At 40.2% G+C, this 17,484-nt stretch overlaps 1 protein-coding gene across 1 annotated transcript in view; it reads right to left on the bottom strand.

Annotated features, from left to right (window-relative positions):
* Positions 1–17,484, bottom strand: part of LOC135057649 (opsin-5-like) — a 138,300-nt gene that overhangs the window by 36,145 nt on the left and 84,671 nt on the right. Inside the window, exon 4 of the mRNA XM_063963463.1 lies at positions 15,478–15,812. Coding sequence (XP_063819533.1) covers positions 15,478–15,812 — 335 coding nt within the window. The remainder of the gene's footprint in view (positions 1–15,477; positions 15,813–17,484) is intronic.

The following is a 17,484-nucleotide window of genomic DNA, read 5'->3' as shown; positions in this document are numbered from 1 at the left end:
CGGATGCCCGGGGAGTCTCGGCGCTACAACTTTGCCGAGCAGCTACTTGGTCGGGTTAAAACACTTTTGCAAAATTCTACAAGTTTGATACCCTGGCTGATGAGGACCTCATGTTTGCTCAATCGGTGCTGCAGAGTCATCCGCACTCTCCCGCCCGGTCTGGAGCTTTGGTATAAACCCCACTGTCCTTTTGGAGTCCCCAGCATCCTCTAGGACGAAGGAGAAAATAGGATTTTAATACCTACCGGTAAATCCTTTTCTCTTAGTCCGTAGAGGATGCTGGGCACCCATCCCAGTGCGTACTATATCTGCAGTACTTGTTCATAGTTATTGCTTTTGTTACACAAAGGTTGTGTTTTTGGTTTCGATCAGCCTGTTGCTGATTTTTTGGTTCATGCTGTTAACTGGTTTTAGTTAAATGCCATAATATAGAGATATGGATCAAACAATAGCGCTTAGTGGATTAAAAGCTGCCCAGATATATTCAGGTGATTCCCAATCACCAATAATGAATAATCTAAGTATACAAATTTTGAATATAGCTTGGGCGCTACCACCTTAAACACATAGGAACAAAGTTAATGGATGGAAAAAAAAAAAAAAAGTCTACGATATTGTCCCAGCAAGATTTCCTTATTCTTCCACAGGTCCACTTTTCTCCAAATAATCCTCACATCAAAGAACGTCTTGTGTAATTAATGTCCTTACAAAAAAAGGAAAAGTAAAAAGGCACATATAGTGTAGTATTTTAGGTTTTAAAATTGGTAATTTATTTTAATTCCAAAAGAATATAAAAAGAATAATCTTTTACATAAAAGTGAAGGCAATCACTTTAACATTGATAAAAATGGAACCGTACCGTGCCAAGCTCCCAGCATGGAGCAATGAAAAGAGCAACAAATTTTGGAGTTTTCCGGAATTCCTCCTTACTCCTTCCAAGCTAGACGCCGGCAGCAGGACTAGGTAAGTTCCTTTCCAATTATGGATGCAGGTGAATGGATCAGAAAGCCGCCAACGCGTTTCGAGTTCTTATCAACTCTTCCTCAGGGCAGAATGATCCATACCTGCATGCATCCCCTTTTATACTAGAAGTAACCCGGAAATGAATCCATCATTTCCTTTGCAATCCATATATCTTGAACAAATAAAAATTCAAATCAACAATAGCTCATCATACTCATACACTTACGTGTAAAAAATTGATCAGTTATATATCATAAAACTTATATTGTACATCAATATTAAAAATCATATACTGTAAGTACTTCCTGTGGGTCAGAGTTACACCCACAGTGATGACACCTCAAATCACAAAATAGAGTTCCACTTGTCCCATGCTGTCCATCCCCACACAGCCTCCATATCAAAACGCCGCCTCACAAAATAAATACATTCATAATAAGTGTTTTTTCATATCGGAACGCTATGCGTTCCACGCTCGCGTACCCGGAAGTTCTATGCGTTCCACCGGTCTTTCCGATGACGCACTTCCGTTATAGTCATAAATAGCGCTATGCGTTCCACAGTAGCTTAGCCTGTGGACGCATGCGTTCCATAGGTATAAGGGGGATGTCATGCTATTTCTTATCATAGCGGTACACTCAGTTTAAAACGATACATAATACACACTATAAAATACATAAAACTTACATATAATCCACCAACTAATCTAAATTTTTAACATCCTTATCTCTTCAATTAAAAAGGATTATTGGTATACACAATAAATCATTAGTCACTCTAAAAAATATTATATATATAGATCAAGATGTAAAAAAAGGGATTTTTTCTTAAAAGGCTTTGTGTTCAGATTTCTCCCAGTGTACTGCAATCTAAAGAAACCACTTTATTTCGAATTCTTTGTTAAGTCCATCAGGGACAATGGTCTTTAAATTGTGTATCCACTTCATCTCTGCCCTAGCTAGCATACTTTCGGAGTCCCTATCTTTCCAATTTATTTTTTACATGCTGTATTCCCAAAAAAACGTTTTATTCCATTTACTTTACACTTGTGTTTGATTTTGAAGTGATTGGAAAGATTGTGCGTTTCTAAACCTTTGCCAATATTCCTGACATGTTCCCCCATACGTGTCTTCAGTGCTCTTGATGTTCGTCCTATGTAGATTAGTCCACATTCGCATTCCACCAAGTAGATTACATTACTTGTATGGCACGTTATAAAATTACGGATCTTATATTCCTTATTTTTTATATAAAAACTTGAAATTTTTTGATTATTTCCCGGGACTAATTTACACATGGTGCAACTACCACATCTATAGAAACCTTCTGATCTAATTGGGTTCATTGATTGAATGGGTAACGAGCTCCTTACTAGATTTAATTTCAGGTTATTGGCTCTTCTGTAAATGAATTTTGGTATATCTGGAATTAGTTCATTTAGTATGGGGTCCTTTTTAAGGATACACCAATGTTTTTTAATAATAGTTTCCACTTTCTTATAATCTGCTCCAAAGGTGGTGACAAAGGCTAGATTGAATTTATCTTTTTCCTTAGGATTCGATTTCTTTTTTTGTAACAAATCCTTTCTATTCATTCCTTTCACTTCCTCCTTAGCTTTAATTAATTGTTTTTCCGTATATCCTTGTGATCTGAAATTATTTAACATGGCTTCACTTTGTTCAACATATTCCTCTGGATCATTACAATTTCTTTTTATGCGTATGAGTTGGCTTTTCGGTATACCTTTGATCCAATTAGGGTGATGTTGACTTTCTTTGCTTAGATATTGCTGAGAGTCTGTTGGTTTCACATATCCCTTTGTGTTCAATTTATTATTTTCTTTATAGATGGTTATATCAAGAAAATTGACACTAGTTTTATTTATATCAAAGGTAAAATTAATACCGACATCTGTCCTATTTAAATCCTTACATAGATTCAAAAGGTCATCTTCTGTGCCTTCCCATAAAAATATAACATCATCGATGAATCTTTGCCCCATGTTCCCGCGCCTAGCTACGCTAACCTCTTCATGGCATATTGGGAGAATACCCATGTTTGGGGAAATGTGGCGATGGCGTCGAACTTGGTCCTCTGGCAAAGATTCATCGATGATGTTATATTTTTATGGGAAGGCACAGAAGATGACCTTTTGAATCTATGTAAGGATTTAAATAGGACAGATGTCGGTATTAATTTTACCTTTGATATAAATAAAACTAGTGTCAATTTTCTTGATATAACCATCTATAAAGAAAATAATAAATTGAACACAAAGGGATATGTGAAACCAACAGACTCTCAGCAATATCTAAGCAAAGAAAGTCAACATCACCCTAATTGGATCAAAGGTATACCGAAAAGCCAACTCATACGCATAAAAAGAAATTGTAATGATCCAGAGGAATATGTTGAACAAAGTGAAGCCATGTTAAATAATTTCAGATCACAAGGATATACGGAAAAACAATTAATTAAAGCTAAGGAGGAAGTGAAAGGAATGAATAGAAAGGATTTGTTACAAAAAAAGAAATCGAATCCTAAGGAAAAAGATAAATTCAATCTAGCCTTTGTCACCACCTTTGGAGCAGATTATAAGAAAGTGGAAACTATTATTAAAAAACATTGGTGTATCCTTAAAAAGGACCCCATACTAAATGAACTAATTCCAGATATACCAAAATTCATTTACAGAAGAGCCAATAACCTGAAATCAAATCTAGTAAGGAGCTCGTTACCCATTCAATCAATGAACCCAATTAGATCAGAAGGTTTCTATAGATGTGGTAGTTGCACCATGTGTAAATTAGTCCCGGGAAATAATCAAAAAATTTCAAGTTTTTATATAAAAAATAAGGAATATAAGATCCGTAATTTTATAACGTGCCATACAAGTAATGTAATCTACTTGGTGGAATGTGAATGTGGACTAATCTACATAGGACGAACATCAAGAGCACTGAAGACACGTATGGGGGAACATGTCAGGAATATTGGCAAAGGTTTAGAAACGCACAATCTTTCCAATCACTTCAAAATCAAACACAAGTGTAAAGTAAATGGAATAAAACGTTTTTTTGGGAATACAGCATGTAAAAATAAATTGGAAAGATAGGGACTCCGAAAGTATGCTAGCTAGGGCAGAGATGAAGTGGATACACAATTTAAAGACCATTGTCCCTGATGGACTTAACAAAGAATTCGAAATAAAGTGGTTTCTTTAGATTGCAGTACACTGGGAGAAATCTGAACACAAAGCCTTTTAAGAAAAAATCCCTTTTTTTACATCTTGATCTATATATATAATATTTTTTAGAGTGACTAATGATTTATTGTGTATACCAATAATCCTTTTTAATTGAAGAGATAAGGATGTTAAAAATTTAGATTAGTTGGTGGATTATATGTAAGTTTTATGTATTTTATAGTGTGTATTATGTATCGTTTTAAACTGAGTGTACCGCTATGATAAGAAATAGCATGACATCCCCCTTATACCTATGGAACGCATGCGTCCACAGGCTAAGCTACTGTGGAACGCATAGCGCTATTTATGACTATAACGGAAGTGCGTCATCGGAAAGACCGGTGGAACGCATAGAACTTCCGGGTACGCGAGCGTGGAACGCATAGCGTTCCGATATGAAAAAACACTTATTATGAATGTATTTATTTTGTGAGGCGGTGTTTTGATATGGAGGCTGTGTGGGGATGGACAGCATGGGACAAGTGGAACTCTATTTTGTGATTTGAGGTGTCATCACTGTGGGTGTAACTCTGACCCACAGGAAGTACTTACAGTATATGATTTTTAATATTGATGTACAATATAAGTTTTATGATATATAACTGATCAATTTTTTACACGTAAGTGTATGAGTATGATGAGCTATTGTTGATTTGAATTTTTATTTGTTTAAGATATATGGATTGCAAAGGAAATGATGGATTCATTTCCGGGTTACTTCTAGTATAAAAGGGGATGCATGCAGGTATGGATCATTCTGCCCTGAGGAAGAGTTGATAAGAACTCGAAACGCGTTGGCGGCTTTCTGATCCATTCACCTGCATCCATAATTGGAAAGGAACTTACCTAGTCCTGCTGCCGGCGTCTAGCTTGGAAGGAGTAAGGAGGAATTCCGGAAAACTCCAAAATTTGTTGATCTTTTCATTGCTCCATGCTGGGAGCTTGGCACGGTACGGTTCCATTTTTATCAATGTTAAAGTGATTGCCTTCACTTTTATGTAAAAGATTATTCTTTTTATATTCTTTTGGAATTAAAATAAATTACCAATTTTAAAACCTAAAATACTACACTATATGTGCCTTTTTACTTTTACTTTTTTTGTAAGGACATTAATTACACAAGACGTTCTTTGATGTGAGGATTATTTGGAGAAAAGTGGACCTGGTGGACCTGTGGAAGAATAAGGAAATCTTGCTGGGACAATATCGTAGACTTTTTTATTTTTATTTTTTCCCCATCCATTAACTTTGTTCCTATGTGTTTAAGGTGGTAGCGCCCAAGCTATATTCAAAATTTGTATACTTCGTTAAATGCCATGTTGTATGGTGTGTTGTGGTGTGAACTGGTATGTATCTCACCCTTGGTTAACAAAAATCCTTTTCCTCGAAATGTCTGTCTCCCTGGGCACAGTTCCTATAACTGAGGTCTGGATGAGGGGCATAGAGGGAGGAGCCAGTTCACACCCATTTAAAGTCTTAAAATGCCCATGTCTCCTGCGGATCCTGTCTATACCCCATGGTCCTTTTGGAGTCCCCAGCATCCTCTACGGACTAAGAGAGAGAAAATTACCGGTAGGTATTAAAATTAGAGATGAGCGCCTGAAATTTTTCGGGTTTTGTGTTTTGGTTTTGGGTTCGGTTCCGCGGCCGTGTTTTGGGTTCGAACGCGTTTTGGCAAAACCTCACCGAATTTTTTTTGTCGGATTCGGGTGTGTTTTGGATTCGGGTGTTTTTTTCAAAAAACACTAAAAAACAGCTTAAATCATAGAATTTGGGGGTCATTTTGATCCCAAAGTATTATTAACCTCAAAAACCATAATTTACACTCATTTTCAGTCTATTCTGAATACCTCACACCTCACAATATTATTTTTAGTCCTAAAATTTGCACCGAGGTCGCTGTGTGAGTAAGATAAGCGACCCTAGTGGCCGACACAAACACCGGGCCCATCTAGGAGTGGCACTGCAGTGTCACGCACGATGTCCCTTCCAAAAAACCCTCCCCAAACAGCACATGACGCAAAGAAAAAAAGAGGCGCAATGAGGTAGCTGTGTGAGTAAGATTAGCGACCCTAGTGGCCGACACAAACACCGGGCCCATCTAGGAGTGGCACTGCAGTGTCACGCAGGATGGCCCTTCCAAAAAACCCTCCCCAAACAGCACATGACGCAAAGAAAAAAAGAGGCGCAATGAGGTAGCTGTGTGAGTAAGATTAGCGACCCTAGTGGCCGACACAAACACCGGGCCCATCTAGGAGTGGCACTGCAGTGTCACGCAGGATGTCCCTTCCAAAAAACCCTCCCCAAACAGCACATGACGCAAAGAAAAAAAGAGGCGCAATGAGGTAGCTGACTGTGTGAGTAAGATTAGCGACCCTAGTGGCCGACACAAACACCGGGCCCATTTAGGAGTGGCACTGCAGTGTCACGCAGGATGTCCCTTCCAAAAAACCCTCCCCAATCAGCACATGATGCAAAGAAAAAGGTTAGGTGGTATACAATTATGGACGGACTGCCTGCCGAGTGCAGACACAGAGGTAGCCACAGCCGTGAACTACCGTACTGTACTGTGTCTGCTGCTAATATAGACTGGTTGATAAAGAGATGTCGTAGTAGTATGTATGTATAAAGAAAAAAAAAAAACCACGGTTAGGTGGTATACAATTATGGACGGACTGCCTGCCGAGTGCAGACACAGAGGTAGCCACAGCCGTGAACTACCGTACTGTGTCTGCTGCGACTGGATGATAAATGATATAAAAAATATATATATATCACTACTGCAGCCGGACAGGTATATATTATATATTATATAATGACGGACCTGCTGGACACTGTCTGTCAGCAGAATGAGTTTTATTTTTATAGAATAAAAAAAACAACAACACACAAGTGAAGTCACACGACGAGTGTTTAACTTTTTCAGGCAATCACAATATAAGTATACTACTAACTATACTGGTGGTCAGTGTGGTCAGGTCACTGGTCAGTCACACTGGCAGTGGCACTCCTGCAGCAAAAGTGTGCACTGTTTAATTTTAATATAATATTATGTACTCCTGGCTCCTGCTCTAACCTATAACTGGCACTGCAGTGCTCCCCAGTCTCCCCCACAATTATAAGCTGTGTGAGCTGAGCAGTCAGACAGATATATAATATATATAGATGATGCAGCACACTGGGCTGAGCCTGAGCAGTGCACACAGATATGGTATGTGACTGAGTCACTGTGTGTATCGCTTTTTTCAGGCAGAGAACGGATATATTAAATAAACTGCACTGTCTGGTGGTCACTCACTATATAATATTATGTACTCCTGGCTCCTGCTATAACCTATAACTGGCACTGCAGTGCTCCCCAGTCTCCCCCACAATTATAAGCTGTGTGAGCTGAGCAGTCAGACAGATATATAATATATATAGATGATGCAGCACACTGGGCTGAGCCTGAGCAGTGCACACAGATATGGTATGTGACTGAGTCACTGTGTGTATCGCTTTTTTCAGGCAGAGAACGGATATATTAAATAAACTGCACTGTCTGGTGGTCACTCACTAGTAAACTCTCTGCACTCTCTACACTTCTACAGTACTCCTCCTAGTCCTAAGCTCCAGTAAATCTCTCTCTCTTATAATCTAAATGGAGAGGACGCCAGCCACGTCCTCTCACTATCAATCTCAATGCACGTGTGAAAATGGCGGCGACGCGCGGCTCCATATATAGAATCCGAGTCTCGCGAGAATCCGACAGCGTCATGATGACGTTCGGGCGCGCTCGGGTTAACCGAGCAAGGCGGGAAGATCCGAGTCGCTCGGATCCGTGTAAAAAAAGCTGAAGTTCGGGCGGGTTCGGATTCCGAGGAACCGAACCCGCTCATCTCTAATTAAAATCCTATTTTTTCACACGTATATATATATACGTACTACTTCCCGCCCCCTACGGTCGACCAATGACCGTCACCTCTCCCCCGCCCTGGTCACTGCTTCCCATGCTCGAGTTCAAGACTATGCCCATGCTGCATCCCTTCAGTGTAACACACTCCCCGCTCCATTAGACTCTCCCCGACCTTGCAAAGCTTCAAACGGACACTAAAAACCCACCTATTCTTCAAAGCATATCCTCCCGATGCATAACCTAGTCCTGAGGCCGCTCCTCCATCCCCCTGCCTCATGCCTTGAAAATCTCAGCTTTGTTTAAATACTGCCATCAGGCTAACTCCCGCTTGCTTGCACCTCATGTCATCTGTCCGTCGACCCTTCCCACTAGACTGTTAGCTCTTCAGAGCAGGGCCCTCTTTCCTCTTGTTATCTAAGCCCTCTTCTCGACACATTTCACTCGCAGCTCTCCCCTACTCAGCGACCATCTTTACCCCCTTCTTCTCCTGCTGGTAAAGGCTCATCTCCATCTATGGCCACCAGCCTCTAGTAGTACGATAATCACTCCCTCACTACTTACATCTTAGCTGTATTATGTCTTGAGAATTGTGGTGCTCCTTGTTACCTGCACTCTATTTCTGTTATTTATTTACTGTAATGCTAAGTTTTGTCTCCCTGTACTGTCTTTTCTATGGCACTGCTAAACACTTGTGGCGCCTTATAAATAAAATGTAATAATAATAATAATAAATAAATACAGCCCTGATCACGCACCTATCTCCATAGCTCCCATCACAGCCCCACACACACCCCATGCGGAAGCACACAATAGGCCCTTTAAAAATTTCAGCTCCAGGCCCATTAAGACCTTAATCGTGCACTGATCTTATGTATATAGATAGTTTATGTGTATTGTCAAGTAATAATAAGATGAGGTAGTGCATCTGTAAGAATCCTGCAGCACAAAAGGACGTGATCAGGGAATAGATACAGAGAGAAAGGAAGGAGAAGAACAACAGCCATGAGGAGCTGAATCCATTGTCTGTCTGTAATAATGCAAGTATTACCATTAAGAAATAAAATACATAATCAACATACTTGATGATTAATTGCTCTAATGAGAGATACATCAGACTACAACAACTGGCGACAAGTAAAAACTTTTCAGTACTGACACTCCGCTACCTCCCTCACATTCACCATGGCTGACATGCTAGCATTCATTCCTCAGTTCCTGCATGTTGATACTCCTAATGCTGCAGAATTATGGAGACAATGGCCTGCATGGTTTGATAATTTTATTGAAGCCATGGGGGTAACTTCTGACAGCAAAAAGAAAAGCATGCTTCTTATCAGTGCTGGCCCCAAGATTTATGAGCTTTATGATACTATGGCAGAGGCAGAAACCAAGGACTATAGCAAATGCAGGGATTCTTTGACTGCCTACTTTGCTCCAAAATGTAGCCTATCGCATTCAAAATACCTGTTCAGGACAGCTATGCAACTGCAAACTGAATCTGTTGATGCATATATTACTAGATTAAGGATTCTTGCCAGAACATGTCAGTTCCATGATGTTGAAGATGAAATAAAGCTGACGTGCTCTTAAATCTGCAATGACACTGACAGCTGCAGCAATATGCTAGAAGTTTTGAACTCTCAGAAGCACATGCTAAAGACATGGGAGGTCATTCCGAGTTGTTCGCTCGCAAGGCGATTTTAGCAGAGTTGCTCACGCTAAGCCGCCGCCTACTGGGAGTGAATCTTAGCATCTTAAAATTGCGAACGATGTATTCGCAATATTGCGATTACACACCTCGTAGCAGTTTCTGAGTAGCTTCAGACTTACTCGGCATCTGCGATCAGTTCAGTGCTTGTCGTTCCTGGTTTGACGTCACAAACACTCCCAGCGTTCGCCCAGACACTCCTCCGTTTCTCCGGCCACTCCTGCGTTTTTTCCGGAAACGGTAGCGTTTTTTCCCACACGCCCATAAAACGGCCTGTTTCCGCCCAGTAACACCCATTTCCTGTCAATCACATTACGATCGCCAGAACGATGAAAAAGCCGTGAGTAAAATTACTAAGTGCATAGCAAATTTACTTGGCGCAGTCGCAGTGCGGACATTGCGCATGCGCATTAAGCGGAAAATCGCTGCGATGCGAAGATTTTTACCGAACGAACAACTCGGAATGAGGGCCATGGAGAGGGGCATGAACCAGCTGCAAATGTGCAATATATTACATACTGACACAAGTGAGAATCGAAATACAAGTAAATTTAAATCATGCTACAGGTGTGGAATGCTTCTATCCACATACAGGAGACTGTCCTGCCACTGGCAAAATTTGCACTGCATGTGGCAAAATGAATAATTTTTCCTCAATCTGCAAATCCAAAGAAACAAAATCTACACCCAAACAGTCTTCACAGCAGTTTAAATCCAGAAGAAGTGCATTGTGTGTATCAACATTCTACATCGTCTCCAACTGCAGAATCATCTAACAGTGATGATACACCAGAAGGCTTTATCTACATGATTCATCAGGTAGGAAAAAAACAAGGTCAGTCTAAAAACGGACATCACGTAGACAACACTTCTGTTGAATTTCTAATAGATTCCGGTGTTTCTGTAAATCTCTGGATGCTACCAGTTTTAAGAAGCTACATGGCAAGGTGGTTTTGAATCCAACATCGGTAAAAATAATCACTTATTGTAATAAATGACCCCTTTCCCTTACAGGGTTCTTTTGAAGTTATTGCACACAAAAATGACCAAAGTCTTATTTTTGTCACTAAATATGCGAAAGAAAATTGCTTGGGATTAATACTGCATCAGAGCTAGGTCTTATACAAATTGTTGCCCACACTCACAATTCTTGTCCTGTCATACACAACACTCCCAATTCCACTCCTGTCCTGCATGAACCAAAACCACTACAAAATGATGTGGATGTTTTACTACAGGAGTATCTTTTTCATGGGATCGGAAAACTTAAAGACTATCAAGTTCATCTTCACATTGATCACTCCGTTATACCAATTGCTCAAGAACATCTGCGCATTCCTATCAACATAAGGAAACAAGTGGAAGAGGAGATACAAGCTCTTGAAGACTTAGATATCATTGAAAAGGTGTCTGGCCCAACACCATGGTATCACCTATTGTGGTTGTGCCCAAATCAGGGCTACCAAATGCAGTCAGAATATGTGTTGATATGCATCGTCCTAATGTTGCCATTAGAAGAGAGTGCCATATTACTCATACTATGGATGATATTATACACAGACTAACAGGTGCATGCTTCTTTTCAAAATTGGATTTAAATAAAGGTTATCACCAACTGGAACTTTATGAAGAGTCATGACAAATAACATTCTCAACTCATGTTGGGTTACGAAGATACAAACGACTGTCATTTGGAATTGTGTCTGCAGCTGAGGTGTTTCAAAATGCTATCCATCAAGTTATACAGTCAGTTCTAAATGGCATCAATTACAGTGATGATATTCTGGTTTTTGGAGCAACACGCCAGGAACATGATGTGACTCTGCGTCAAGTGCTTCAATGTCTACAAGACAGGAATTTAACACTGAATAAAGATAAATGCATCTTTCTTCAACAGAAGCTCACATTTTTTGGTCACATTTTCTCTCAAGATGGGGTGAGTCCTGATCTACAAAAAGTTCAGGCTATCACAAATATGTTGAAACCTACCAATGCTGGTGAAGTCAAGTCATTTCTTGGGATGACTAACTATTGTTCCCAATTTATTCCAAATGATGCCACTCTGACAGCTCCACTTAGGGAACTCACAAAGAAAAATGCTAAATTCTTATGGACTTTCTCTCAATCACAAGCATTTAATGACATAAAACGATGTCTGCAGGATAGTGTCACAATGTCATTACAACACTTCCTGGAAAACAGAACTTATTATGGATGCTAGTCCGTTGGGGCTAGGATCTATTTTGAGTCAGCTGACTACCCATGGGTATCATCATATTGTAGCATGTGCAAGTCGCAGTTTGACAGAAGGGGGAAAACGTTACTCTCAGCCAGAAAGGGAAGCTCCTGCAGTAGTCTGGGGTTGTGAAAGCTTTCACCTCTATTTATACTGCATTGACTTTACCATCCAGACTGATTATCAAGCACTGGTGACACTCTTTGGAAATCCAAAATCCAAACACACCAGCTAGGATACAGCGATTGGTCTTACGCCTGCAGGCATACAACTTCTCTCTCATTCATAGAGCTGGCGCTGATAAGCCTTCAGATTACAAGTCTAGACACCCTCTGCCTTCTGACTTCACAAAGTCTACTTCAGTGGAGGAGTATGTGAAGTTTACTATCAATAATTCAATTCCTGATTCACTTACTAGAGAAAGCATCAAAGAGGCCTCATCCTCAAATAAAGTTTTGTCGGCAGTAAAACACTGTTATCTCCAATGATTGGCGGCTGGGACAGTTTTTATTTTAAATTGATGAAGAACAGGATTTTAGAGCACTTCATAAATATTGTCAAGAACTAACTGTGCATGATGATTCAATCATTCTCAGAGGTGACAAAATTGTTATTCCAGCTGCTCTGAGAAAGCGGGTAATTGACATAGCCCATGCCAGTCATTTAGGAATTGTAAAGACCAAACAACTTTTGCATGAAAAGGTATGGTTTCCCTCCATGGAGCAACATGTTGAATTGGAAATCCAAAACTGCATGACATGCACCCTTCTTTCTACCCAAACTAAGAGTGACCCATTATGGATGACTAACCTACCTGACAATTGGGGGAATTCAAAGTTGATCGCAGCAGCAAATTTGTTAGCAGTTGGGCAAAATCATGTGGACTGCAGGTGTGGCAGATATAACATTTGCAGAGAGAGTTAGATTTGGGTGGGACATTTTGTTTCTGTGCAGGGTAAATACTGGCTGCTTTATTTTTACACTGCAATTTAGATTTCAGGTTGAACACACCCCACCCAAATCTAACTCTCTCTGTACATGTTATATCTGCCTCCCACACCCTGCAGTGCACATGGTTTTGCCCAACTGCTAACAAATTTTCTGCTGCGATCAACTCTGAATTGCCCCCAATGTCTGGTAAAATGTTGATGTTGACTTCTGTGGCCCATTATACAATGGTAAATACATACTAGTGGCTGTGGATGAATATTCACGATATCCTGTTCTTGAAATAATATCTTCAACATCTGCCACATCTGTCTTACCAGCGTTGGATAGAATTCTCACTACTTATGGAATTCCAGGCACAATAAAGACAGATAATGGTCCGCCATTTCAAGGTAGTGATTTCAGAAAATTCATGAAACATTTTGGAATACGACACCAAAAAATTACTCCCCTGTGGTCACAAGCTAATGGTCTTGTTGAACGTTTCATGTGTAATCTTAGAAAGCAAGAAAAGATTTGTAAAGTTTCCTAAATTCCTATTCAACAATCTTTAAATTAATTTCTAAGACAATATCGTTCAGTGCCTCACTCCACAACAAATGTCCCTCCTCAGACATTAATGTTTCAAAGAAAAGTGATCAGATCCACACTTCCGGAAATTAATTTGACTCCTTCATCTGAAGATCGTCAGGTTCGGAAGATGGATTCTGCCAATAAACAAAAGGCTAAACAATATGCAGATGGGAAAATGAGGGTTACTGTTTCTGACGTACAAGAGGGAGATCGTGTTCTGGTGAAACAAAGAGTAGTACACAAGTACATAACTGCTTTTCACCCATGTCCACTGACTGTAGTAAAAAGGAAAGGAACGATGATTGTTGCAGGAAATGACAATCAAACAGTGACAAGAAATGTGTCCCATTTCAAGAAGATATTTCCTCCTTTATCTTCTGATGGACCAAGTCAAGAGGATGTCATCACAGTACCTTTAGCATACTCAGCACAAAGTGATCCTATTATGGAGTCTACTTCTTTGAGTGAAGGATCAAATATCCAGACTAAAAGAGGCAGAGTCATTAAACCTCCTGCCAAGTTTATTGAGCAGATATAAGTCGTAACTTGTTGTTCTAGAACAGTGGTAGCCAACCCTGGTCCTCGAGAGCTACCAACAGTTCACATTTTCTAGCTCACCTGGCAGGTACACATGTGCAGTTAAAACTAACTGTCACATTTTAAAAGATCCACAGGTGTATTCTGCGAGGAGACCTGGAAAACGTGCACTGTTGGTAGCTCTCGAGGACCAGGGTTGGCTACCCCTGTTCTAGAAGGTATTCCAGTTTCATGTGTATTGGGTTAATGTTCATGCTCAGGTACAGTTAATATATCATTATAAGTTTAATTTCATAAATGCATTACTTGGTTGAATATAACGTCAATGTTATGTGTCCTAAAGCAAATATATGAAAAGAAGGGGGAGATGTACTATATTATGTATATAGATAGTTTATGTGCATTGTCAAGTAATAGTAAGATGAGGTAGTGCATCTTTAAGAATCCTGCAGCACAAAAGGACATGTGATCAGGAAGTTGTTACAGAGAGAAAGGAAGAAGAACAGCCATGAAGAGTTGATGCCTTTGTCTGTCTGTAATAATGCAAGATTACCATTAAGAAATAAAATACATAATCAACATACTTGATTCATTGCTATAATGAGAGGTACATCAGACTACAACAACTGCGATGTTACAGGCTCTCTACACTTTATCTTTCTCAAAGGTGTAGTATATCTTCTACTATGTCACCTGTGCTCAAACATGGATAAACTTAAAACCTGGACTGTAAGGACAGAGTATGGGAAAATCTGATCTAAACATTTAATGAATGGATCAGGGTCCTTATTCAGCAGCATACGCTGCTGCAATGCGATCGCATTTCCCCTGTACCCGGAGAACTGAATAAGTGAACCGAACGCTTCTGCCTGATTGACAGGCAGAGGTATTCACGGGGCGGTGATGCAGCACTGCAGTGAAAATGGGGACAGGCTGGTGCCGCTTTTGAAGGTGGCCACGTGACGTCAGACAGAGAAAATGGCGACAGCCCAACTGTTATTAGCAAAACTGCAACTGAAGCTGAATGAGGGCCTAGACCAGTGGTTCCCAAACTGTGTGCCTAGGCACCCTGGGGTGCCTCAGGACACTTGCAGGGGTGCCTTGGATTGGTGGTCCAGGACCAATCAAAATTATTTCTGGACAATGTAATACGCAAACCAGCTCCTAACTGTCATTTTTCAAACCCAGCCTGTGACATGGTAGTTAGGAGCTGATTGGCTGGTACTTTATCTCCATCCACTTTATCTCCACCCATGGCTTAGTAAATAGACCCCTATGTAACAACAACAAAAAACTAAAGTTAATGATGGCCATCCAATTCATGGCTTTGCATTAGCATTGTGGGTGATCTAGACTGTAGAGAAACACACCTTTATGATGAGACTGTGGATGCTGCTTCCTTTGTTCTGCGGGGACAGGTGTTGCTGCACTGCTTTTCTTGACCCCATCACGGTGAGGAGTATGAAGGTGTAGGAGATCATTATTAATATGCAGGGAATGATATAACAGAAGACGAACAAAGAAACAATATAGGTAATGGCTGTGTGCTCTTGGTTGGAGGCTTTCCAGTCTATACAGCAGGCTGTACCATATGGCTCCGGTCCATAACTTCCCCAGCCGGCCAGTGGGGCCGCAGCAAACACAGAGGCATAGGCCCAGACACAAAGCAGCAAGATGCGGGAATGGGATGAAGAAAACTTATTTCCTATCAGAAAAGAATACATTTCAATTTACAAACATTACACAATCCAGGAGTTTCAATGGTAGATTACATTATGCAAAAAAAAAAATCTCTATAAGTGAACATATAACATGTTACAACAGCACAATATTACTAGATAAATATTATTATATATAATAGTAGTGGTAAAGACTCCCAGTTACTCCATATGTGGTGCAGCGATCTTACCCTTTATTAATGGTTGTCCCCTCTAATGCTGATGGGGACACAGAGGCTAGTTGCCTTTAGGGAGGGATGATGGGTGAGTGCCGTTTCAGAATTATTTATGTGGCAGAAGGGTTTGATAAAAAGGCCCCTATTAGCATGCCATATCCTACTTCGTTCTACTAATACAACATTGCAACGTTTATGTGTTTGTATCTATCTAGTGTGGTGCATTCATTCACTTCGTAGCCTTACACGTTAAAAAGACTATGTGAATACATCCAAATACCCAGGCCCACTAAGTCTGCGTCTGACGATGCAGACCATAGACCCATCACACCGGGATCCGCCCCCCAAATGCACTGTGGCTAACAGGTGGCTGCGATCGATAACGCAAGACCGTTCAGTACATCTGCACAGCGGGTCTAGCTCCTGCGCAGACCCCTAACCAACTAATTTGTATTGGTTTGCATACAAATCTGAATTAGGCCCTAAGTGAATGTAAGCTCTCACGAGCAGGGCCCTCAACCCTCATGTGCTTGTCCTTCTCTTACTTAAACCATCCTCAATGGCATCAAATCCTGCGGTTTTCTGCCACTCTGATACTCTGATATGTCAGTGTTTATTTACCGGGTACTTGTCCTATATTGTCTTCAACTGTTAGTCACTATTGTCCTGTTTTGATTTTTTGTTTATGCACTCTGTAATTGGGCGCTGCGGATCCCTTGTGGCGTGATATAAATAAAGGATAATAATAATAATTCTAATAAGTGCATGAATGTAACACAGTAGAATGATACAAACACACGACCACTGTAACACTGTATTATGAGTTCATAGCAGGATACAGAAGTACTGGCAATATTTTGGACAAGCATTTAACCCTATATTATCAGACTATCTAATCAAAATCATAAACACACTGATGAAGGTTATTGCATGGACCACCTAGACTATGTTATTAATGTTATGGTGTCTTTAATGTGGTAATCTGTGGGAATACATATTTATTAATGTGTAGAAAACACATGTATCTCACTATCTCGCAGTCATATGATAGATGAAGGTAACATGATAAATGGGCATTGATATATGCAGGTTACAGATGATAGAGCTTCCAGTAATAACTGTAATGTAATTTAAACACTAGAGGGAGCATTTCCACATGAAAACATTTCGTATGAGTGGTAAATGTAATAAGCTGTAAATCATACTGATGGTTAAGGGGTCTATTCAGTTATTGTCGGAAATTCCCAGCTTGACAAAAAAACATAATTTTCCGACTTTTTTAGGTTGAATCTGGATTCGACCTATTCAAGTCCAGTGCCGTTTTTCAGACTTGTCGGAAAACACGTGGATTGGCGGATTAGCCGCGGATGCATGTATTTTGTAGAATTTGGGGGCGTTTCCAACAAGTTTTTGCCCTGTTTTTGACAATGCCAATCTGACTATAAAAAAAAATGGATCGGCATTGTCGAAAACGGGTAAAAAC

This window comes from Pseudophryne corroboree, chromosome 3, assembly GCF_028390025.1.
Source record: "Pseudophryne corroboree isolate aPseCor3 chromosome 3, aPseCor3.hap2, whole genome shotgun sequence".
Taxonomy (NCBI): Eukaryota; Metazoa; Chordata; class Amphibia; order Anura; family Myobatrachidae; genus Pseudophryne; species Pseudophryne corroboree.
Note: the sequence above shows the minus strand (reverse complement) of the source record. Positions and strands in the feature narration are given on the sequence as shown.